This window comes from Condylura cristata, unplaced genomic scaffold (genome assembly GCF_000260355.1).
Source record: "Condylura cristata isolate star-nosed mole 26May11 unplaced genomic scaffold, ConCri1.0 scaffold00009, whole genome shotgun sequence".
NCBI classification, from domain to species: domain Eukaryota; kingdom Metazoa; phylum Chordata; class Mammalia; order Eulipotyphla; family Talpidae; genus Condylura; species Condylura cristata.
The window spans coordinates 32,950,302-32,976,079 of record NW_004567110.1 but is presented as its reverse complement, the minus strand read 5'-3'; the positions used below and the strand labels follow the sequence as shown (position 1 = coordinate 32,976,079).

Genomic DNA, 25,778 nt, shown 5'->3' with positions numbered 1-25,778 from the left:
GCCTTTGAGTTTTACATAGGTTATACTTACAGATAGTATGTGGATAAATAGCTCCTCAAAACTGTGTTGTTTAGAATATGCAGAGATAGTTCTGAACCCAGTTCTGTTCTACTAATTTATGCTGAAGTTTATCTCTTTGTCTTCACTTGTTCATTTGTTAGGTTGAACAAGTGTAGTTTTCTCTCAGGCATGTTGGGAGGATGAAATGAGGTTAATGTTGTTTGGCTTTGCCTGTGGCCTGTAAGGAGTCAAGAGAGACTAGTTACCTTGTTATTCCCAGGGTCATCCCAAATTTCAGCCTTTGTTACTGGGGAAAATAAACTAAGCTGTAGGTTTTGAGTTTTGACTCAGCACAATAGGTTATTTCTTAGGACAACAACAGCAAGATGAATACTCTAAAATTTGAAATGTTGGACCCACAGTGAAGAAAAATTAACTCAAATTTTCCATCCTTTTTTTTTTATTTGGGGGGGGTGTTTATTATTTTTTTTTTTTTGAGGTAACATTGGTTTACAACTGTTTGACTCAGAAGTATAGGGTCGCACCCTTCAAGTATGTTACCAAACACCCATAGTCCTTCACCACAGTCCATTGTCCCCCTCTCCCATGTGATTTTTTTTTAATGAGTAATAATCTGTTTCATTAAACTTTCCTTCATTTTGAAGAGAATATGCATTTACTTAGTGTGAAAACTACATCAAGTTCAAACAAATAGGCTTGTTTGTGGGAGGATTTCAGTCTGGTGACTGCACCGGGGTGTGGGGGGGGGAGTGTATCCATATCCCTGAGTGATCGACCTAGCTGCTAATTCCGGGAGGGAAGACACACGTGGTTTTGTCGAAGTGCAAATATCTGTCAATATCAGAATTATCAAAGCCCAACACATTAATTCCTAACAATATAGGGTAGCAACTGAAAAGGAAGCACAGCTCCCAGTCAGCCATCTCCTCATTAATATGATCAAAACAGATCATCTGCAGCGACAGAACATATACTCCTACAAGCCCCTTGGAGCACAAAGAAGGTATGTGGAACCTGCCTACCCAGAGTTATAAATAGCTCCTGGAACAGGATCCAGTGCCTCTAAATTCTAGAGAAAAAATGAAAAAAGTAGCCTCAACACGGAGGAAACAAAGACGTCCTTTGAAAGTTATAGGCAAAAAGCAGGGTGCTATAGGGATGTGGGTACATTCTCAGTCCATTTTAATAAATACATAGGAAGCACCGACCACTTGCAAGGTGGTGCCAGGTGTTAAGCACTAAGAATAGTGTAATGTAGAACAAAAATTAATCCCCTACCCATCAATGAAGTGATATGATACAAAAAAACATTTTTATTAATGTTTACTCTCTTGATCATTGAGTTCAAAGGTTTCTGCACATGATAGGAAGTAGTTGTTGATGTGGTAAAAGAGTAACTGCAGGAAATTCAGTAAACTTCTCCCCTAACCAGCAGTGCTTGATGCAAAGTAGATCTTTAGCTTCTTTGCAAGGAGATGAGTGAGGAGTGGGCCCTAGGCATAGGAAAGGGGCAAGAGCTGGAAGGACGGGCTGTTTTCCTTTCATTTCTTCTCCCTACTCCCTTTTGTATTTTCTCAAGTAAATAGTGGCACAAGTAAAACTCAATGAGCCAATCATTGATAAGATTATTCTGCCAAGTTACTTATTTTGGATAGAATCATGTACAGTATCTGGATTTTATGCAGCCTAAGAGACATTTTACAAATGGGTACTTAAAGAATTACCATGTAGGAAGCAGCAATAAAAGTTCCTTACTCCAATTTCATATCAACTTTACTAGCAACTCTTTCTCTTGTGTTCCCACAATCCTTGTGAGAATTGTTTAAAGATGAGTGAGGATACAAATTCACTACAGGTCCACCATTTCTCACCTGCAATCCCACAATCCAAGGACTTCTGAAAACTGAATGTTGTGGTGGTGGGTGGTATTTGAAATGTTCTGCTCCTACGTGGGATTTTGGTATTAAGCTTTTTTAAAAAAAGATTTATTTATGTATACAGAACTGGGGTACAGGCCAGAGGTGCAAGGGCAGTGAAAGGATTCACCAGAGACAGAGTGGGGAGCAGAGAAGGCTGACTGACAGGTACACTGCTGAGGGAGCAGTGGGCAAGTCAGGAGAGGTCTGCCGCGCCATGTCAGTCACGGTTATCTTCAGGGCAGGGATTGAACTCATGTTGAAGTGGCTTTAACTTCTTAGAGCTGTGCTTTAACCCGCTGTGCCACCAGGGAGGGCCTTAAGCTTCTTTTAATGCTCAGAGTGGTGTTAAACGGTGCTGACCCAGGCCCTAGTGGGGGTGCTACATGACACATGGTAGATGCTTAATGTTGCCTTTCTAGGTTGTGAGATACTCTGAATTTTAAAACGCACCAGGCCCTGGTCATTTCAATAAAATATTGAAGGTTAATTACTACATATGGTATGTATGGTATGGTAATAGACCTTCTAATTATTTTTCTAGACAATCAGATGGTATGTTTCAGCATGCTGAAATGCAATCGTAGCTTACGTTTCAAAAAAGAAAACTCAATTTTTTGAGTTCATGGCATTTCAAAGTACAGCAAAACATATCAAGTATGGACAAGTGAAAATTGACCCCTAGTGCTCTGGAATGTATGGATGGATTTATTAACATTTCAAAAAAGACAAGAGACAGAATTAGTTATATTTGTGACAAGTGCACTGGCAGGTAATGAATTAGGAATGCTTTCACTAGGAGGCCTAACTTACTAAGGAGTCAGGTGCTGCCCACTGAAAGTCTCTATTGAATGATGATTTAGATAGCTTTGAAAGTAAGCAATGTGTTTTAAAAATAATTTGTTTATTCACTGTTGATATAGGATGAGATTAGTTACTCTTTCTTTACAAGCTCTTTGTCCTCTGTTGTGTCCTGCAGGAGTTTTCTAGTTATAGTCTAAATGTTCATAGGAGGTAGAATATGGTCTTGAAATTGTGTTTTATATCAGAGGAATCTCATTTATCAAACTACAATAAAAGTCATAATCACACACCTAACTCTATGGAGTTAGTGTTTCCATCTGCTTAAAATGCAACTGCCAAGACTTGGAGTTGTGAAGAAGTTCAGAAAGGGAGGGAGTCAGGGTTTGACCCCTAAGTTTTTTTGCTTTCACCTCCCTCATCTACTCACCTCCACACAAGATTCCAAATTCATACAAAAGTATAGCCTTGTCAACTGTACGCCTGAAGTAGTACAGTTTATGGATTAATTATCACTATTCTGCCACTCACTGAGATCAGACACTACATTAACTATTCAGGAACATAGGAAACCATAGATACTGAAAATCCTAGGGGCCACCTCGGATTGAAAATCCCCATAGAAACAATTATGGTGTATATATCCCTATAGCATACCAGAATAACTAAAGGACATGTCCACGGATTCAAGAATTCTTAAAAATTTGCCTTTAAAGATACATTTATATAAAAAATACTGTTTATTAATAACAAATAGAAGTTTTTATATTTCATATTTTTATTTATAACATTTTAATCAATTTAAGTCACTGATTTCTTACAGGAGACCATTTCATTGCACATTATCTATAATAAACATTCAATGATGCCAGTATTTTAATTTTTCTGCATTTGGGGAAATTGGAGTTTTAGTCCCCATTTTTCCATAACTGATTTTTAATTGATGAAGGATATTTATCTCATGGTTACTAATCTTCCTCAGTCTTTTGTGTATTTCCTGACCGAAAGTTTTTTGATTACCTGAAGAAATGACAAAGATCCATTTTTCTTGGGTCTTAAGGGTTTTTTAGTCTTTAAGAGTCCAGTCTTAACAAGTTTTTTTTTTTCTAAAGATTATGCATACAGAACTGGGGTACAGGCCAGAGGTGCAGGGGTGATGAGAGGATTCCCCAGGAGTGGGGAGCAGAACAGGCCGACTGACAAAGTACACAGCTGAGGGGAGCAGCAGGCAGGTCAGGAGAGGTCTGTTGTGCCATGTGGATCACCTCCGGGGTAGCGATCAAACTCATGCTCAAGTGGCTTTAGCTTCTTAGTGCTGTGTTTTAACCCACTGCACCACCAGGGTGGGCCCTTTCTTAACAAGTTTTTAAATCCCCAGCTGCCTCAAAGGTTTTTCAGTCTGCAAGAGTCCAGACTTCCCAAGTTTTTAAAAGCAAATGTCCCTTGGAAGGGAAGTATCTGAAGTCTTTATTTATTATAACTTGGCCTTGAAGGATAGTTTAAAAGCTTCGTAAGAGTGGACCACACCTGAATTATATTAAAGTCAACAACTCTAGGACAAAGAGATATATAGTGAGAGGTTATGACTGCACCAAAAATAAATTGCCTGGATCTCACCTTGCCATATGTTGTGATAAACTGATGCTCAGATCTCGTCATATATACTAACCATCCTTGGGTTTAGAAAGATATAATGCTTCTTCATCATTGGAAATAGATAACTCAGGTAGGTCCTTATTTCTGATACTAAATTGAAGACTATGATAGGCTACCTATCATAGTTCCTAGAATCAGATACAGAGTAAGAATAATTAACATGATAAACACTTAGTACCCAAAAGGGAGCTTTGAAGTTCACGTCAATGATTAAGGGTGCTGTAAAGGTACTCTCTCATCAAAGGGAATAAAAGCTTCTCTTTGCTTTTCTCTTGGAGTCTAATATTGTTACATTTTCTTTATTAAAATAAAGCTTATTTAAAAATTGTTGCCCAACAGCAAATTGACGGACTTAAGTCTTCACCAATGGAAGTAGGAAAGAGTCAAGGAAGGGTGAAATAGCAGGACACAAAGCAGAATGGCTATAATTCTGTGTGCGCTGCATCTCCCTACACTGACCTTTGAGACTATTGTTAATGTGGGCACTGGTTTATGACGCTCTGAGTAGGGGAATAGGTCCATGCCTCTTACAGTGGATGTCACCACACCTATGACCAAAGCACCCGTCACTCTTGAGAGTAGAGCACTGGGTTCCTTCCCCACTTTGTTCCCTCCCCTCCACCCTAGAAACCTCAGTTCTTTTTTTAATGCCAAAAAAAGAAACTTAATTCACAAAAGTTTCTGAATATGGGACAGTTTTCATCTTGTATTTAAGCTAAGTTCTCAAATTACTTGGCTTTTTAATTTTTTTTGTATTTTTAATGTATTCATTATGTCATCCTTTTTGCACAATGTAGGGTTTCTCATGAAATTCCGACCACCAATTCCCCCGTGCAACATCACTGTAGTCCCTTGTGCTCTTCCCAGCAACAAAATTCCATCCATGTTTTATAGCCGAATAGTCTCTATTACGTGTATATATATCACATCGTCTTAATCCATTCCTCCATCATTGGGCACTTAAGTTGTTTCCACAACTTGACTTTTGGGTGGAGTGCTATAATGAACACAGGAGTGCATTTATCACTTGCTTTAGTGATTTTACATTATTCAGGTAGTTACCAAGGGATGAAAATTGCTGGGATATATGGAATATTGATTTATAATATTTTGAGGACCCTTCATATTTTTTCCATGGCAGCTGGACAAATCTCCATTCCTACCACCAGGGCAGGGGTTCCTTTTTCTTTTTCCTCCACATCCTCACCAGCATTTCTTAGTGCATTTTGTTTTGTTTTGATATGGGTCTTTCTCATGGGAGGGAGATGGTATCTAATTATGGTTTTGATTTGCATTCCCCTGATAAGTGATGCTTGTAAGTGATGTTGAACATTCTTTTGGGTCCTTTGACATCTGTAATTCTTCTTTGGGGAAGTGTCTTTTTAACTCTTATGTCCATTTTTTGATGGGATTCTTTGTGGCTTTTTGTTGAGTTATAGTCGTTTTTTAAAGATTTTGGATATTAGTCCCTTATCCTATGTATGATGTGCAAGTATTTTCTGTAGTTTGTACTATGGTTTGAGATTTGGCAGTGTCTATGACCACCCTGAACACATCTGATCTCATCTGAGCTAAGAAGCTGAGCAGAGCCAGGCCTGGTTAGTACTTGGAAGGCAGAAATGGCCATTTACCAAAAAAGAGAAATGTAGAATAAGTATGAAAAAATGACTTCTCACATGAAAAGGTTAAAAATGACCCTTGTCTTCTTACCAAGAACAAGACAAACCAGTGAACATAGACTTAGCCTGTTCTTGACTAGAACTGAGACCAGTGTTCCATTTCATGGATTTGGGGGAGCCACAGTGTCATTGATGGACTTATGGTTAAGTCATACTGTGTTAATGGCCCACTCTGTCATCCAACATATTGCATCCTCTGTGAAGATGAAGAAAGTATTCACAATTGGGTGGGGATAATCAAATTAGTTTATTTCAGTCCAAACACTAAACTGTTAACACAGGGCCTCTTCTGAGCATAATGAAGATTATCACTGTAACCTTCCAGGTACATGATTCTACATCTGTTACCATGGCAAAGGAGCAAAATCTAAGCCTCTGATTAAAATGAATCCTTTTGTAAGAAATAATCAAGGATTCCTATCAGAGTTTCATTACTGTCTTAAAGTCTTTTCATTTATACATAGTTCCCCAAGCCTGAAACTCAAGAGTACCGACGTGAAATTTGCTTTTTGTTGTTTACATAATCACTGAATTAATTTTATTCCATCAATGTCTTGATTTTTTTTCAGTGACATAAGTGTATTTTAATAATTCTGAATATTTGAATGTTTTGATCTCAGTGTTGAAAAGTAGATTGATGGATAGTGAGGTTATAACATTTATTTCTTCTAGAATCTAAATTTTAACCTATTAATATTAATGATTTTGAGTGTTTGATTCACTGTAGAGCAAAAAAAAAAAAAAACTACCTTGAATGTGAAAGAGGAATAGAAAATTATAAACAAAATACCTGGCAGCCTGGAGATACTCACTCCCCACGTAGACTTTGATAAATCTTTACGTCGAGGTTGTCAATGTTTCTGAGAAAACTCTTCTGAAGCTGATAGGTTTTAAGTGTCTCTGCTCAAGATAAACTGGTTTTGAGAAATTCTTTTTGCTGCTATCAATGTAAGAGAAATTCAACTACAATTTAGATGACTGTTTCCACTTCCTTTATAAATTGCTTATGTTCTGCCCTGAAAAGTTTTGCTTCCAGCATTGCCCTGAGGGGCAGTTTTATAATCAAGAGCTTCAGTCCCTTTGGGACTCATACGCTGGAACCTGCCCTGTCTTTCCAGACATACATAACACAAAGGTAGGAATGATCTAGAGGCTTTTGTGCTTTAAATACTTTGGATAGGAGGCAACCAACCTGTGTCCTGGTTTAGTCTAGAAGAGCTGTGTGATCTTGAGCAAGTATCCATTCTCTTGGGTCCTTTTGGAAATGAGGAATTCAGATTCTGTGGTTGCTTCTAGCTCTATAATGCATTGTCTCTGGGTAACTGGCTGATTGCCCATGAAATCTGGTGACTTTTTGACACTGAAATTTGTTTTCCCAGTTAGCAGCTCTATTTACCATCCTTGTCGCTAAAGCTAAATATCTCTCTGACAACTGAGTTGTATACATTTAATGGAGGCTTTGTTTTGTGTATATACATAAGTGTTCTTTGAATTAGTGAATTTCAATACATAACAATAGTTTTTAAGCAGGGTGCTTTTTTCCTTTAAAGCACTTTACAATGTTACACTTTCTGAAGTTTACTATGTACGGATCCGTATTGTTTTTTCAAAGAAAAGATTGATCAGCATGAAAGTAATCCTTTGTTTAAATGGACACCGTAGCATTGAATACTACTGCCGCTTGCTGTCTGATGAAGGCAGCAAATATTTTCATTTTCTGAGTTGTAGTCTCTGTTGTATTTTCATTTTCTGAGTTGTAGTCTACTGAACTCTGGTCTCAGTGTCCCTCAGCCAATAAAAGGAAACAGTTTGAGGGGGAAAAAAAAGTGATTTTATTTGTCGACAAAAGAGGAGGGTAGCCGACTCAAGTCTGAAAGACCACCTTCCTCCTCATTAGCAGGCTATGGGGCTTAATATTTATACAAAGCTACACAAAAGGGGGAAGATGGGCAGGCAAGAGGCTGCAAAAGGGAGGGAGCAGGAATCAGCAGGGAGATGGAGACAGGTGGGCACCAGCTTGCTTTTTCTCATCTGTTTTGACTTCCCTTTCCTTGGAACACAAGAATATAAACCTGTCAAACAAGGGAAGAAAAATTGCAAGGAACAGGGAAAGAGAAACTTGCCAATGGTTGTCTGAAAGACAAACTTGCTGATGGTCATCGGAGAGACAAGTCCAGTCATAAAGAACACAGATTTGTCAAAGGAGTAAAAGAAAACTTGTTAATGGTTATCTGAGAGACCATATTTGTAATAATAATCATGTTGCATCATCTGTTCAGATTTGGGAGAAATAACCTTACCTGAAAATGAAACAGGAAGCAGTATCATGTCAGGCAGTGAGTCCTACCTAGTGTGAAGCAGTGACCATGGTTGATGCCCAGGGAATGCAGATATGTTTGCGGTCACTGTTGGAGGCAGTAGTGGACATCTTGAATTGAATGTTTAAGTCAATAGTGATTAAGAATGTGTTATATTCAGCAAGACTGCTGGGAGATACATCTGTTTCCTTCACAGAAAACTGTGTGGTGGGAATCCAAGCCAACAGACAAAGGATCAACAAGCTAATGAACAGATCTCTAATGTTGGAGACCGTTCATAAGCCAAATTTAGGATATAACAAGGGAACAGATACTGCTTAGACAACACACAAAAATGAATCAGCTTTAAAAGCAGCTGCTCTTGAACTTGGCTATCTCATAGCAAACAGATGAGTGGGTAAAACCTAAGGACATGCTGGGTTCAAAGTGATTTTAATGAATTCCTAATACAAATAATCATGTTACATATAATGAACTCCTTATATTTCACAAAAAAATATGGAGACTTGTGAAAGGAAGCTGGCATTAATCTTAACTATTTCTAGCAGAGCAATTTGGCCAATGCATAAACCTAGAACATGGTAGATCCAAACTGAATTTTAAAACCATAAAAGAAAACTTTTAAATTGGCTAAAATAATAAGACTCATATGTGGTATAATGAATTAGAAAATAGAGATTCGGAATAGTTTTTATTTTTAGTGTTTCTCAAATCATGTTGAGACTTTTTTTTACATCTTTGCTTATTTATTGTACTGATTAAAAACCCTTAACAGGAGTCTTCTTGAATTTTCAAGTATGCAATCCACAGTTGTATAATGATCTCTAAAACTTCTTACTTGTCTTGCTAACTGGAACTTAGGATCCATTCATTATTTCCTTCCCCTCTTCTTCTAGCTCCCGGCAACCACCCTTCTACACTTTGATTCTATTTGTCTATTTTAGACATATCATATGAATGAAATCCTGCAGTCTTTATCTCCATAACTGGTTTTTTCATTTCACATAAAGTCAAGGTCGATCCCTGTTGTTGCATATTGGAGAATTTCATTTAAGAAATAGGATTATAAAATATTAATTAAGAAATAGGTTTTTACATGGATGGAGCTGGGAGGGATCATGTTTAGTGAAATAAGTCAAAGAAAAGGAAAAATACCGGATGGTTTCACTCATAGCAAGAGTATAAAGGACCAGGGGAGAAAATAATAATAATGAACAGCTATGTACCAGAGACATTTTACAGGGATGGAGTGGGGAATGGGATCAAAAATGGGGGTGGGAGAGTGCACTGGACTGTGGTGATGGCACACAGTTGATTTTGGTGGTGGTAAGCCCATGGGGATTACAAGTGAGATGGAAAAAGGCAAAAATGATGCAAAATAAACTACTATATTATTTTTTAAAAAGTTTTTGAGAGACTGGTATTTCATTGTATGTGTATACCATATTGATCCCTTCATCTAAGGACATTTAGGTAGTTTCCATATGTTGGTTATTGTGAGTAGTGCTGCAGTGAACATGAGAGTATAATATATCAAGATCTCATTTTTAAATCTTTGAGAGAGTACCCAAATATGGAATAGCTGCATCATCTTGTAGTTCTGTTTCTCTACTGTAGCTCTATAGTTTTTTGAGAAACCTCCATCATATTTTCCCTACTGGCAGCATCCCTGTACCCTGCCAACAGTATTACAGGGGTTCCAGCTTCCCCACACCTCACTAAGTCTTACTGTCTCTTGGTGTTATGGATATAACCATTGTTGGTGGATTGACCTTTTACTATTTGATAATCATCATTATCTCATAATCAAGTTTTGGATTTTGCCTGTTTCAGGAGATATAAGTGCAGCCACATCTGCTCTACTAGTATAGGAATGTTTGTCCATCTCTCTAATTTTGGCCTCTGTGTATCTTTCAATGAGTTTATGTAGACAGTGTGCAGTTGAGTTTTGTTTTTGTTTTATCCATTCAGTCATTGTTTTTACCAGGGAGTTCTTTTTACATTTAATTATGGGCAGAGAATGATTTACTGTTGTCATTTCATTATTTTCTACCAGTCATGTAATTACTATATCTACTCCTGTCTTGCTAACAACGTTTTTTTCTATGATATAATTTGTTTCCTTCTTTTGTGTAACCTTAATATCATTTTTGTGATTACCTTAGATCTTAAATAAAATATTGTAGTATTTTAAAGTGATGACCCAAGTTCAAACATGTACAAAACTTGGCTTTCTAACTTTGTCCCTACATATTTTGTCACAACTTACAAGCATTCATTGTGTACATTTAGCATATTGTAGCTGGTTATTTTTAATATGTAGTATTTTATTTTTCTATAATATTCTGTATTATCTTTATATTTACCAATGAGTTCCACATTTTCTAGTGTTATAACTGTTAACACCATAATAATGAATCATCCTTTCATTTCCACTTGAAGAGCGCCTGTTAGTACATTTGCAAAGCAAGTGTAGAGGTGATAAACTTCCTCATTGTTTTACTGAAATAATCTTTTTAATTTTTGAAAGAGAATTTGGCTGGCTGTAGTATTCCTGCTTGAAAGTTTTGTTTCCTTAAGCACCTCTTCTGGTATGCCAAGTTTCTGCTGAAAAATCAGTTTATTATCTTATGCTGGTTCACAAGAATGTCACAAGTCAGTTTTCCTATTGTTTTAAAATGTCTTGTCTTAGATTTTGACAAAGTGATTGAACTTTAAAAGGGAACAAGGGAAAGCTCAATATAAGCTGTGAAAAACTACTGAACATTTTTGGGGTTTGTTTGCCTAGAGTCATAGGTGTAGAATCAGCCAGTTTTGATATCACTTACCAAATTAGTGGAGGGGTTCAAGAGACCCATACAGAATATTTATCACATGTACACTGGAGTGTAAGCCACTTTGGGACTAATTCATCACTACTTGTGATGGACTGGAAAGTTGAGAGGAAATTGCCCACTAGTGGGATCTCCCTGTTGGTACAGGGATTTAAGTCTCAGTCCTATCAAGTGATTATCAACGACTGCAGCCTAAGTTTGATCCCCAGGCAGAGAGCTGACCCACATGGCTCAGCAGACCTCTCTGGTTTCACTTGGTGCTTCCCTCTGGGTGTATTTCAGTAAATCTGACTGTTCTGCTCCTTTCTATGTCTCTGGTGAATCCTTTCACACCCCCCTTCATCTCTCCCTACACCCCAGTTCTTGTATGTATGAATAAACAAAAATCTTTCTTTTAAAAAAAAGAAATTGCCACTACATAATGGCATATAGAACAGCTACAGTTCCAGGGGTAGGTGGATCAAGGATTCACTCAATTCCTCAAGAAAGGAGAGTAAGGGGAGAAATAAAGTATTAGTGTTTCTACTACTTTAGATATACTATATTTTGTCTAAGCATTGATTTTTCTTTTAACTCTTGGGCATCTGCTTGTGATTGCTAAATCTTGGGCATCATTCATTTGTTCAGTGATGCAAAATTCTCATTTTGTTTATCTTCTATTCTGTCTTTGTTTCTTAGAACTCTACAATATAGACCCTTTTGCTCTCTCTCAAAACTGAGATTTTTTTGTCTGTCTCTGTACTTCAATTTGGATAATTAGTTAAGATTTATATTCAAATTTCCTAATTCTCTTTTTATATGTATCTAATCTGTGATTTGACCTCTCTGAGTTTTTGGTTTTTTTTTTTTTTTTTTCAGGTTATCATTGGCTCTTTGAAATATGACTACTCATTAGTTGTAGTTTTCCCTTCCTTTCTACTGTTGGTGATAAATTTTTAATTTCTCTGAATATTTGAGCAATGGTTTTGTTGACTTTTTTTCATGATTCTCTTTCCTTTGTGCAATACAGATAAATGGATAGACTGACTTTTATTAAACTATGAACTCGTACTTGGGTGTTTAAATCTTTGGGTGTTCTGTGAAATCTGGTTTGATGATACAGTCCTTCACGGAGAATATTTTTGTGACAGGTGTTCCAGGTACTACTACTACTACAGAATTACCTTGAGTTAATCTCTCAGGTTAGGATTCTACTGGTTCCTACATGTAAGAAGAACTTCAAACTCTAGTGTGGACTAAGCTCTAGCTGTACATTTTCATGAGGTTTTTGTACCTATACTAAAGACAGACTGTCATCGTCCTTTGTGTGGATGGTATGCTTTCTGTGTTTCCATTCCAGCTATCTTGACTCATTTCCTGTTTTCCCAGAAGTTAAGATGTGAAACTCAGTTTCTACCCAAAAACAAAACAAAACAAAACACCTAAAGGATAGCAAATATTTCAGTGCTAGTTTTCTAGTTTGCATCTGTGTCCTGTTAATTTTGGGTATATTTGTTTTTTTCTTACTTTCTTAGAAGTTCTGGGCATTTATAACAGCATTTGTCATTTTATTGACTACTTTTCTGTGTTTTCCAGAAGGAACATGTTTAACAGTTTTTTTCTAATCATACATATGATTTCAGAACTGATTATATAATCAATTAGTAAACTTTTTTAAGAAAGGAGAATATAGACAGGTTTTTATAACCAATTTTTTTCCTTATATATGTTCCCCATAGAGTTGCCTATGTATTTTTTATCAGGATATTGGTAGGAGGTTCTTCTTGTAGCTTACCGAGGGGTGGGTGAGTGTGTGTGTGATATGTAGAGCCTGCATTATTTTAGCTATCTAATATCAGGAAAACTGTTCCTGCATCAACACTTTTTCTTTAGGTTGCTCATGATGATTTTAATTGTGCTATCTAAACATCCCTAAAACAAGCTCGGGGATCTTCCATGGGTTTAATTTTAAGAAAAGTAATGAAGATTTCAGACTATATTTACTTGACCATTACTATATTTGATTTCAGACTATATTTACTTGACCATTACTATATTTGAACATGTGGGATCAATGGTAAGTATTGTCTCACAATATGACATTCCAGATTTTTCAAATGTGGGAGACATCACAGCATGAAATTACAGGAACCAAGAAATCATCGGTGTTCTTTGCTCTTAGTACCATATTAAAATGTCACAATATCTCATATTTGATTAATTTTTAAGATGGTTTGCTTTCAGCATCCATAAAATTAGAATGCGTCTTGCAATTGATGTTGTATAAAATGTAATTTCAATATTTGGATTTTCTAGTGGGGTACAAAATACCAGTAATGAAATGACCTAAAGTCACAGTAATTTAAATTTGATGAAATATAGTGTATATATATATATATATATATATATATATATATATATATATATATATATTTTAAATCTTGCCTATGTATTATTTTGAGGAAGTTATATATTCCCAGAGATTTTTTCTATGTAAGTCATTGTAATATTTAGATATTCATTCATTAATGGGACTCAAAGGTTAAGTTAACTCCAAAAACAGGTCAATACTAGTATTTATTTATGGTCTACTATTTTCCATGCATTCTGCTACTTGTAAATGCTCACAATATTTTGATAGCCATTACTTCACTGTCATAGACTTTATGACAAAGATTAATTGCTTTTGAGAGTAGAGAGATTAGATGACATTTTAAAAATGTATTTGTCAGACAAATTTACTAACACATTAACATAAGACTGGTTAAAACAGAACTATCTGACAAAGATACTCTTTAGGAGGATTCAAATTATACAAGAGTATTACTCTTGAAGTATTTGTATGTGCTTAAAAATAGTATTGAAACAAGAATTGAGCAATAAGGAAGAAAACAATATACTTATGGGAAAGAAACAGATTTTATTATCAATATCAACAGACAAATTGAGCATAGTTTGTACATAATACAACTTTGCATTTCATAATGAAAATTTTAACATTTGGTTCTATCTTGCGCTCCAGAAGAATGCAGACTAGCAGTTAAGGAAATAGTACATAAGAGGTGATAACAGTGACTAACTTGAAAGTATTTCTAGATTTTCTCTTCCTACTGCCTGCGAAGGAGTCCTGTATTTTACAGTCCATGTGTGTCTACTCCCACAATCTCTAAAACATAAAAGGTCACAAGGATATTATGTTTACCAGGTTGATTCTTACATGTAATCTTTATTTCATAAAATAGAGAAAAAGACAAACATAAATATCAAATTGAATGATTATAGGAAACACTGTTTAATCTACTCCCACAAACCAAAAGGCCAAGCCACCATTCTCCCCAGGCCTTCTATATGGCCTGTCTCTACTATAATCTCCTCCCCATGCCTCTCCCTGAAAATAACCACAATGACCCCTCTTGTGACCATCTATTTTATTATGGTTTCATCACACATATGTTCAACCCTGAAAACTATATTTTAGTTGTGCCCATACTTATGTCTGCTGTATCTCCCTTAATTTGCATGCTATCCAGCATTCCTTTGAAAGGAGCTTGTGGTCTAGATTTTATTAATTGCCTTCTCATGGTACAGTTCTGGATGTTATTCTGAAATGCACTGTTTCTAAGACAAATTGTCAGCTGAAGCAGGAGTCCTGCTTGCTAAGACTCCACTTGGTAGCTTGTTCTTTCATCCAGAAGTCTGTACCATCTGGTTGTCTTTTTCTATCTAGCTTTCTTTTTTTTTTTTAAATATTGGTTACCATTGATGCTCAGTTCTTAGATAAGGGATAAAACACTCCAAGCAGGGGCCAAATTCTGTCAGTCATGTGTTTTATATGGTCTATGAACAAAGCCTTAGAATCACCTATGGCTGCTTTGGAAGGTGTGTTTGTGTGTGTTTGTGTGTGTATGTGGGGGTGGAGGTTTAAAGATTAATTTTTATATTTCTTGAGGCTGAAAGTCCAAGATTTTGAGCATTTCTTCTTGGCTTATTAAAAGTTGTCTTCTTGACCTCCCCTCTCAGTATGTTATTTCCCAAACTCCCCCCCCCCCAATTTTAGTCTTCCCATTGTATGGAGTGGAGGTTTAATAAATCATTGCTTAACAAAGACCCTGCCACATGTTTGACCATTAAATCCCCATGGATCATAGCTTCAGTATAGAAACTGGAGGTAGCTTCAAATGGTAGCAACTGTTTGTATAATAATAAAGTACATTTTTGAAGAAAGAAGGTAGAAGATGTGCAATAGAAAATATATGTAGGAAGAACTCAGGAAAATTAATATTTGTGGAAAGACTTATACACACCAGTCACAAAACTATTTACTCCAGCTGTAATTTCGAGGGTGTTTTTTTTTTTTAAGATTTATTTATTCATACAGAACTAGGGTACAGGCCAGAGATGCGGACGGAGGGTGAGAGGATTCACCAGGGACAAAGCAGGGAGCAGAACAGGCAGATCGATGAAGGAGCAGCGGGCCGGTCAGGAGAGGTCTGCCTCGCCCTGTGGATCTCCTCCAGAGCAGGCAGGGATCGAACTCATGAGGAAGTTGGTTTAAGCTTCTTAGTGCTGTGCTTTAACCCACTGTGCCACCAGGGAGGGCCCTTGTGTTTTAGCTCAGCTTTTCAACCTGCCTTTGTGAATTTTGAGCCAATGATCTGTCCCCTGTACTTTGTAAAGTTCTTCCTCCAATTGACTAATAGCAATGATGAACATTTATCAAAAACTATGAGCTGGATCCCATACTGTATGTTTTCATGATGTATTGTATTAACACAACAAGCTTATCAGTGGTGCTATTCTTATTGACAGGTAGAGGGAAAGGGACCTAGAAAGACTGAATAGTTTCCAAAATCCACACTGCTGTTCAGTGTCATGAGCTCTGATGCGAGCCTAAGGGTAATATCTTCAGCTCCCTATTCTTCACCCCCATGCTGTGCTGTTAGATGTGTGTGAATGTTTGTAATGTCTGTAGATGTGCATGAATGTTTTTGACTGTTGCCAATCTTCAAATTTGAATCGACTCTCTCTGTCTCCATGTTCATGCACACATGTGTTCTGCTGAAAGTCCTCCTCTTTGCAAAGGCTTACTGCCCTGCAGGCTGCAATTGTTTTTGGACAGACATTAAGAGGCAGTGTTGCCTGTTAGAGTCTCCTGGTGTGCAGTAGAAAGAGCCAGAGAAGAGAAACCTGCATGAAATAAATCCTTGACAACTCCAGAGTGAGCTCTTTATCATGGAGTTTGTCAGTATGAAGGCTTGAAATAACATGACTCATCTCTAAAGTGTTTTTCTGATTTCAAATTAGAGTACCCAGTTCAGATTGGATTTAGAAATGATCTCAATTTATTGGTTATTTAATATTTTATTCCAATGTTAAAGCTTTGTTTCCTTTTTCACTAACCTGCAATCCTGCAATTTGCTTAATCTTCAGAAATCTGCAGTTTGAAAATATCTCACCCTCTTTATTTTGCCATATAATATTTCTACAGACCTATCTAGAATTAACCTCAGTCCATTTTTAAGACTCTTAATTAAGGAGCAGTTTTTTTTTTTAATTTTGCTTCTGTTTTGAAAGCTTAAATTTAATGTGCTTTTCTCATATTTGGGAAGAACAAAAAATGTGCCATTTAAAATAAAAGCCTAAGAATGTTTAAATAAATAGTACATAAATGATAAAGTGCAAACCAGTTAGTATAAAAAAAAGTAACACTTTGGGGGAGAAAACAGAAAGAGAAAAAGGCAGCCTTATCTTGGTAAAAGTGAATGTTTTCCTGTTATAGAAACTGGCACAGATGTCTCTCGCAAGAACAGGGAGAGCTGCAGGGGCTGAGATCAAAGGCAGTCAGAAGCAATACCCCCTGCAAAACATGATCGTATCTGCGCTCATAAACAAGAAGACACTGAGACTGGATGTCACTGCCTTGATTAATTTTCACACAGGGCACATACAAACAGGAAAGTCGGACACTCTGATTTTCCTAATTAACTCAGATGATTCATAGTGGGGTAATGGCTAAGATCACCATTCTACCTTCACCCAGATGGGCAAGAACTTGCTGTCTGAGAAATGATCAGACAATTAGGATGCATGACAGTCTCCTAAGAAACCTGGTATTCAAAGCACTGTGCTTCTAATGCTGGGGCTTTGACATGAATCAATGCTAGCCCTGTTCAGCTCTACACATAGGGAAATATGCAGGTCGAAATGTTTACATTCAGGCTTTCCAAGGTACACATGGAAATATTGCTACTTTAACAATTTTCATTTAATGTTTAATTTAACTGACAATTATCAACAACCTGAATAATTGCTACTGGAACCTGAGAAATAGACAACAGCATGCATTCGCCCTTATCCTTTCTTGGAAGACATGAGGCACTAAATGGGTTTGGTGAAAAAAAAAAAAAAAAGCAGGTAGAATCTGGACATCAGGTACAATCTGCACATTTTTATTAGACCACTAGAAGTTCTTTCTGCCAGTCTCTTGAATACCAGATTTGGCTCAAAGGAACTAGTGCCGTATGCTCGCCTATACCTCTTGTAGGGATTCAGCATGCAGAGATCCCTTTTTGTACCTTCACAGCCACACATTTGTTGGGAATAAAAAGGGCCAGGCTTTGACATTTTCCAGCTTGTTATCTATTTAATTTTCCATCTGCTGCTTTTGCCACTGCCTTCCAAAGGAACATCTGCTGTGTATCTGAGAGAAGGAAAGGAAGACGGGATCTATGCCGCCTGGGTCTACAGATCCAAGCCTCAAGATCAAGGATAAAGGAAAAGGAGAAGGCTTACAAATGGTCCTGAAACTGAAATGAGACCGTCTGTTAAGAACAAGGCAGTCTGGCCCACCAGAGCGGAGCACCCGGACCTGACAGCCCAGCCAGCAGCCCCATGGGCAGGAGGCAGGGTGGCAGCTGGTGACTGCGGTGCAGACTCCAGATGCTCCCTATTCCTCATTGCACTTTAAGCATTTATGGGGCAGCTGCTAGGATGAGTCAGCCTTTGTTCTGGACATTCTGCAAGCAGGGATGATTAAGACATAATCCCCACCTATAAAGAGCTGCTCTACAATGGGGAAGACAGATAAGTAACCCACAGATTATAACATGAAGCGATAAGTTCTTGACCCTGGGAAGGGAAAGGGCACTACAGGAACAACACAGAAGGCAGGAACCGCACCGAGCCCTAGTGGAGACAGGGCTGTGAGCTGAGTCTGGGAGGATAAAAAAAAAAAGTTAGAAAACAAACTTAAGACTCTGCCATTGCAGGCAGCACAGAACAGCAAACCTTCATGATTGACCCAAAAAGCGTAATACCCCAAAGCCTTCCTTTATCTAACCATTTTTTTCAGTGCCAACACATCAAAATTTCTGCCAAATGTAGCAAAATCTCTTTTAAAATCTACCTAACTCTAACATCACCAGAATCTTTAGATGTAAGTCCACAGTAGCAAATATAGGGCATCCCTAGTATGACCCGCAAACAAGCATGGACAGAGTTTCTGCTCAGGACAGTGACATAAGCAAATAGAAGGCATGGGCTTTGTGTGAAGCAGTTAAAATCAAATTGCGATGATGGGGGTATTTAAAGTAGGTAACTAAAAAAGTCTTGTCTATAATTCTGACATATTTTAACATTTCACAAAGAAGAGTAAGGCCAGTGTGATAGTACACTGCTCGGAAAATGGTAGGCCTTTGCTTTTCCGTGTTGTTGACAAATAACTAACTTTTCCTTTGATGTACTCTACACTGAGATGGAGATATAATTGGCATAATAGGTGACTACACATTACAGCTCATTTCAATAATGTTCAACACCTCAGTAAAGTGAAAATGGTCACAGAGTCAAGCATACCTTTTTCTGTTATATTTTTCTCTCAAAGGAAGTATAACTTAATTTTTTTAAAAGATACTATTTATTCATACAGAACTGGGGTACAAGCCAGTTGTGCATGGGTGGTGAGAGGATTCACCAGAGATAGGGTAGGGAGCAGAACAGGCAGATCAACGAAGTACACTGCTGAGGGGAGCAGCGGGCTGGTCAGGAGAGATCTGCCACGCCATGTGGCCCCTCCTGGGGCCGGGGATTGAGCTTGCACTTAGGTGGTTGCAGTTAGCTTGCAGTGCTGTGTCCTAACCTGTTGCGTCACCAGGGAGAGCCTAATTTTTTAAATTACATTTAGAAATTATTTTGAAGCTTTTGTTAGGACTAAATAGTAAGCTACTTAATCATATGTGTATATATATATATATATATATATATATATATATATATATATATATATATAGAGAGAGAGAGAGAGAGAGAGACAGAGAGAGACATATATGTAGAAAGAGAGCTTGAATTAACTCACCAAAGTATTTATGATTAGTACAAGTAAAAAGTGTCTGGTTTATGCCTACTTTCCTAGATGGGGTTTAAAAGCAAATATTTTTCATTTTTAAATAATACTATTAAATATGGTAGCTAAGAAAATTTTCTATCTGCAAACAGATTTAAGAAGTAGCCAATAACTGAAACTGCTTATGATGACCAACTAGGAGAGACGTGGTATTCTATGGTGTTAATTTGTTCTTCTAACACAAAAAAAATTTCCAAATCCATATTAAGAGGCCACAAGTTCAATATTTCCTAATTTAGATTTGAGAGGAGTACAGAATATTTGAGTTGGAAAGGATGCCAGAGATATATAGGCTGATTTGTAAGTGAAAAAGTTGAGACCCAAAGCAGTGGGATAAATAAGTCTTGTTTGCTCTTTGCCACCATGCCCTAAGATTCTCAGAATGCGTGCCTCCTGGCATTATCCTGTTATCATCATTCCTTTCAACATTAGATTTTTTTTTATGAACAAAAAGAGTGTTCTGGAAAAGAGTCAAATAAATCCTTCATTCAGCTGAGCTTATATCAACCTACCCAAGATTCTAGAAAATCGGGGTTCATGACCGGTTGCCATGACCTGAAAAGGGAAGATCTGGCACCATTTCATTCCCTGCCATCCTAGTTTTCTTGTCTTTCTTTGTACTCCCCAACTCTCCAGAGCTCTACAAAAGCAGGTGACACTACCTGCAACCCACCGTCTATTGATAGCTGGACTGAATTTGCCAAGTGTTGCTATTAAGTTTGTGACCATCGCGTTGTGGACCTGGGGCCATTTGAATGGTTCAAGGTGTTACACTAGAAGCCAGAGCGAACATGCTCAGGTGAAGTTACTGGGAGAGGTACATATGCAGATTTTGTTCACTGTTTTAATATTTGCAGTCTAACATTTTCTGAATTTTGAGATAACTGCACATAATTTTCTTTGATGTTAGTATAATGCAGATCAGGCATGATAAATACAACAAGAGAAAATGGCCAATTGCTGAAACGTGACTGCATTTAGTTGGTAACAGAGACAACTCATGATAATATGGTCATCATTTAAATGAAATAGAGAACAAACTGAGTAACATTTTTTTTTCCCAGGTAATAGACTTTTTTACAGATGTCTATTCCATATTCAAGTGCGTTTTGTTGTTCTTCCTAATCTTGAGGCAGACACAATGGGAAATTAGATTATTCACAGTTTCTGTAGCTCTTTTATTCAATTTCCGCTGGTGGCTAGAGCTCTGCCCCAGCTCCCAGCATCTGTCATGTCTTCTTTCCTCTCTCCTTTTTAAGGGTTAAGCCAAGATTTGTGGCTACATGGAAGGGTAGGCACCACTGCTTGTTTTTAACTACCATACTTCAAACTGTATTCATTTTGTCATCCTTAGGACTACCAAGAGGCATCCAACTTGGAACAATTTGTGACACGGTTTTTATTGAAGGAGACTTTGAATCAGCTGCAGTCTCTCCAAAATTCTCTGGAATGTGCCATGGAAACTACTGAAGAGCAAACCCGTCAAGAAAGGCAAGTTGAACACTTTAATATAATGTCACTTTAGTGACTTGAAGATCAGATAAAGGGTATCAGCCTTAAACTAGTGAGAAAATGAGAACTGATAGATTTATACAGAATGACAGAGATTGCCCCGGAGTGCTTGCCTTACACCTGCCTCTAAAAACGGCAATTCTACTTCTATTGTCCATCTTCCATACATCAAAAATTACTTGGAATTATAGCAGGCGGTGAAGATTTTAAAAGACACATTGATAATGTCCCAATCTTTAAAGAGATTAAAGTGAATTATATGGATACCACATAAACATTAAAACTATGCATTATAGTTTTAGATACAAAATGATAAGTGCATAGAGAAGAAGAAATTGTCAAGAAATCTTAGAAGACTAAAAGATCAAATATTGATAATACAACTTCAGGAGTTTCCTGATGACATTTGAATTCATCTTGCGAATGGATGTTAGTGATGGGAATGAGCCTTACAGGCTAAGTGAATCTGGCTATCCTAGGAGACTTGAGAATTTAGTGAGTCTGCTTTTTTAAGGAGATAGAGAAAAGTGAATGATGGTGAAAGATTTCAAAGTTCAATACCACTTAATATCACAGAGATGATATGTAGCCATATTATACTAGTTGCATAAATAGACATGAATGCTAAATAGAAACCTGAATTAGAAATGTATAAAGCAGACATTAAAATAATTCCAATCAACGATTGGTTCTTTCTTGAGTTACACTGTTCATACCTTGCAAACTGGAGAGTGGTTTGCCAAAAATTCTTGCTTATGCAATATATTACTGCATGTGTTACTTTAAATGTATAGATATGTCTTATTTAACTTTTGCATTTTAAATTAGGGTTGAGTCACATAGTACATTTTTTGAATAGGCTGATAATACACTCGTTAGGGCCAGATTTTCTCAACAAATTAATGGCTACATAATTACTAGGACACCCCAGAAACATAGAATTTTCAACCATGTGTTTACAGTGTCAAAATGAGTGATTGCCACCCAACTCGAACAAAAAAGCCTGTAATCTCAGATCTCAAGAAGTTGCACAGTCCATGAGCATGTGGGTGCTCTCTTTAGAGTCTGTGTGTCTTTTTTATCTTATAAACTTCCTTTTTACAATTCCTTATCAGATGGCAAAGTAAAACAATTAGTTTATGGGAAACACAGCCCAGGTTCTCAGGCTCAGCAGAGAATACTGGATGTCTTAAAGCACAATGCAACTGATGCCATGTTCCTAATGAGAGAATGAAGCTGCTGTTTTTGGACTTGTTCTTTTGTTTAGAGTTTCTTGACAAAAAAAAAAAAACAAAAAAAGAATTCCTTTTTTAGAAATCAATCATTTGCCACCTGAGAAGAGGCTTGGAAACACCCTCTGCTGTCTTTCTTCATCTGCTCTTTGGGTTTTTCTATAGTTACCTCCTACAAACTTACATTCTGTACTTGTCACCTTTAGAATGTGTAATAAAACTTTTTTTGTGTGTGGTAGGCCACAGGCAAGTCTTGAACTCTTGTGATTGTTGCCAACAGCTGCACAGCAGCTGTGTTTAATGAGAACTTTAATGCAGAGTTTAAGGAAAATAGAAGACATTAGAGGACTAATGAGTTATTTCTAGCTCAAAAACAGCTTGGAAGAATGGGAAATATCAAAGGCCCAGTATTAGTCTGGGGAATAATATGGTATTTAAGGCTCCCAGGGATGTCTAAGTCTCACCTTAAATTCCATGATAATACACAGTATTTCCTGTCAAGAAGAAAGGGATCTAAAAAGACTATATACATACCAGCAACTAGAAAACACTTTCCACCATAGGTTTGTGTCTCTAATGTCCAAAGTAGAGGCAAATAATTCTGACCAAAGCCTGTGAATTAGGCCCAGCTTGAAAGGTCTGTCTTCCTATAAGCTTCCTGTAAGCATCAGAAACCAAAGTGAGAAAAGCCCATGGGCCCTTGCTAGTTTAGGGAAAGGAAAGATGTTCCCATGATGGCAAACGAGATCAGTGAAGAAGCCCCATGTGGATCAGGACTCGAACAGGATCTTTGTGGGGATTTATTAGTATTGCAGGAAAACATTCTTCATGGATGGGGCTCATCGTCCTCCCTTACTACCCATAGTCTTTCATCTGGTGAATCCCCTGCTTGCTCCTGTGCAGACAGCAATTCCTCTAGGAGGCTTCGCTGCTCCCAAAGCAGGTTTCTACCTGCATTTTAGCCCACGTGCTCTCTAGCACCCTCGGCTTCTCCGCCCCTTGCCTGTTTCTCTTCCTCATTCAACTTTGAGTGTCTAGAAGGCAGTATCTTTGCCTTGCTTCCTCCACCGGGTACAACTTTGTGTTGAATATATGACACAGTCAAAGGGACTGTACAGGAGCCTATAGAAGGATTGTGGTTGAAGAACTGGGATTGTGACACCAGCCCAGCTGGCATGTGGGGTTAGGAAAAGTCTTGTAGATTGATGCATTTAGAACTACTTTGATAAGAAATTGTTTGGTAGTTAATCAATAAGAGGAACAACATTATGAAAATGAGGTTAAGGGAAGCTAGTCTCCCAGCAGTATGTGGTGGGAAAGAAAACAAGTTCAAGAGAGGAAAAGGCAAATCACTATATCCAGAAAGTCACCAGTGTGAATTTATCATAAAGGAAGATTCCATGATGCCCTGCAGAGCCAACATTTATAACCCCCAGCTATCGTTAAAAACGCCAGGTTTTAATAATTTGTTCTTCAGTATCAGTACCTCTTTGCAGTTTAATATTTGTGACTCCTAGGGATACAAAGATTTCTTGGAACATATCAAATTTGAGAAGTCATCTATTCTACTTCCTCTCCCCCCCAACCCCCCGAATCACACTGTATCATTCATCCCATAGTAATGAGTTAGACATGCCATGTTGGGCAAAGTGTGTCTGTGTCTACTCATGTGAAAATGGCAATTTCAGAAGGAAGAGCTGAATACAGCTGGAATGCCACAGAGGTGAGATTTTTCAGATGGCATTCTATAATACTCTGAATCTTCCCTGGAAAACTATTTTAAATGGGAACCAATTTAATCTGATTTCTTTTACAGTACCTAGTAGCCAGTGACAAGACTAATCATTACATTATGTAGAAGTTTCTCGTTAGAGGACCACGTACACTTATATAAACCTCTCCTCCTTCACAAACTAGCTTTCTGGAAAGAGTTTAATTATATGTGAATTCCCTTTTTTATACTTGAATCTGCAAGTTTGCTCTGTTTTCCGAAGAATTTCTTTATCCAAAAATGACTGATTTCTGCTACGCCTGGAAGTTATTTTTCTCCTTTTCATAGTTATCTACTCTAGAAGTTAAAAAAGGTTCAATTTCACTGATATCTAGTATTAACTTTTCGATTTACATATCCTTACCCTAAACATAGGGTAAGGGCTCCCCTACCCACAAACTCCTGTCACCACCAAACCACTAGAAAGTTCATTTTGAATGCCTAGGAAAATCCGCAGGAAGGGTTAGCAAAAGATTGGTACATTATTTATTTTGTTCCCTCACTACATTCATTTAAAAAACCATTAAAACTGGCCCTCCAGGCCCTCCCTGGTGGTGCAGCGGGTTAAAGCACAGCACTGAGAAGCTTAAGCCACATCCACATGAGTTCGATTCCCGCCTGCCCTGGAGGTGATCCACATGGTGTGGCAGACCTCTCCTGGCCCACCCACTGCTCCCCTCAGTGGTGTGCTTCATCGATCTGCCTGTTCTGCTCCCCGCTCTGTCTCTGGTGAATCCTCTCGCCCTCCGCATCTCTGGCCTGTACCCCTGTTCTATATGAATAAATATATATTTAAATAATAATAAAAAAAACCATTAGAAGTGCTGTTGGGCCTTCCTTGGCAGCACAGAGGCTTAGGATGCAGCACTGCAAGCTAGCCCCACCCACTTCAGTGTGAGTTTGACACCGGCCCAGAGGTGACCCACATGGTGCAGCAGATCTCTCCTGATCTGCCTGCTGCTTCCCTCAGCAGTGTACTTTGTGGATCTGCCTGTTGTGCTTCCCACTCTGTCTCTGGTGAATCCTCTCACAGCCCATGCACTGCTGGCCTATACCCCAGTTCTATATGCATAAATAAATCTTAAAAAAAAAAAGTGCTTGGACTAAAAACAAACCCACCAAGAAAAAAAAAAAAAAGGTAGAAGAGCCAGAAAGACAGAAATGTGGAATATGGAGAAGATAAATCTATTGTGCCATTTTTTTATATTGTCCCTTTGTCTTTTTTTTCCAATTTTTAAATTATTTTTATACCATACTTCATTTTTCTGCAATGTATGCTTTTTTTATCTTTGATACAGTCTCCATGAAACTCCCACCACCAATTCACCATCGTCCTTTATGTTCTTCCTACCCATTTTGATCCTATTCCCCACTTCCTTCTAAAGAATGTCTCTGGTTCATGTTACCTATTGATTTTGATTTTAACTTCATTAAAACATTTTCCCCCTGGCCCCTTACTTGGATGCTCTACATTCCTCCTAAAAGTGAAACCATCCAATATTTTTCTTTTTCTTTCTGATTTATTTCATTGAGCATGATCTCTTCTAGTTCCATTCATGTTGCCACAAATTGCAAAAGTTTATCTTTTTTGTTGCTGAGTAATAATCCTGAGTGTATACATACCACATACCACATCTTCTTAACAGACATTTGGTCTG

General features: G+C 37.6%; 1 protein-coding gene across 1 annotated transcript in view; it reads left to right on the top strand.

Moving 5' to 3' along the window:
• Window positions 1-25,778, top strand: part of NECAB1 (N-terminal EF-hand calcium binding protein 1) — a 120,805-nt gene that overhangs the window by 72,542 nt on the left and 22,485 nt on the right. Inside the window, exon 6 of the mRNA XM_004679741.2 lies at window positions 20,960-21,096. Within this exon, the coding sequence (XP_004679798.1) occupies window positions 20,960-21,096 (137 nt within the window). The remainder of the gene's footprint in view (window positions 1-20,959; window positions 21,097-25,778) is intronic.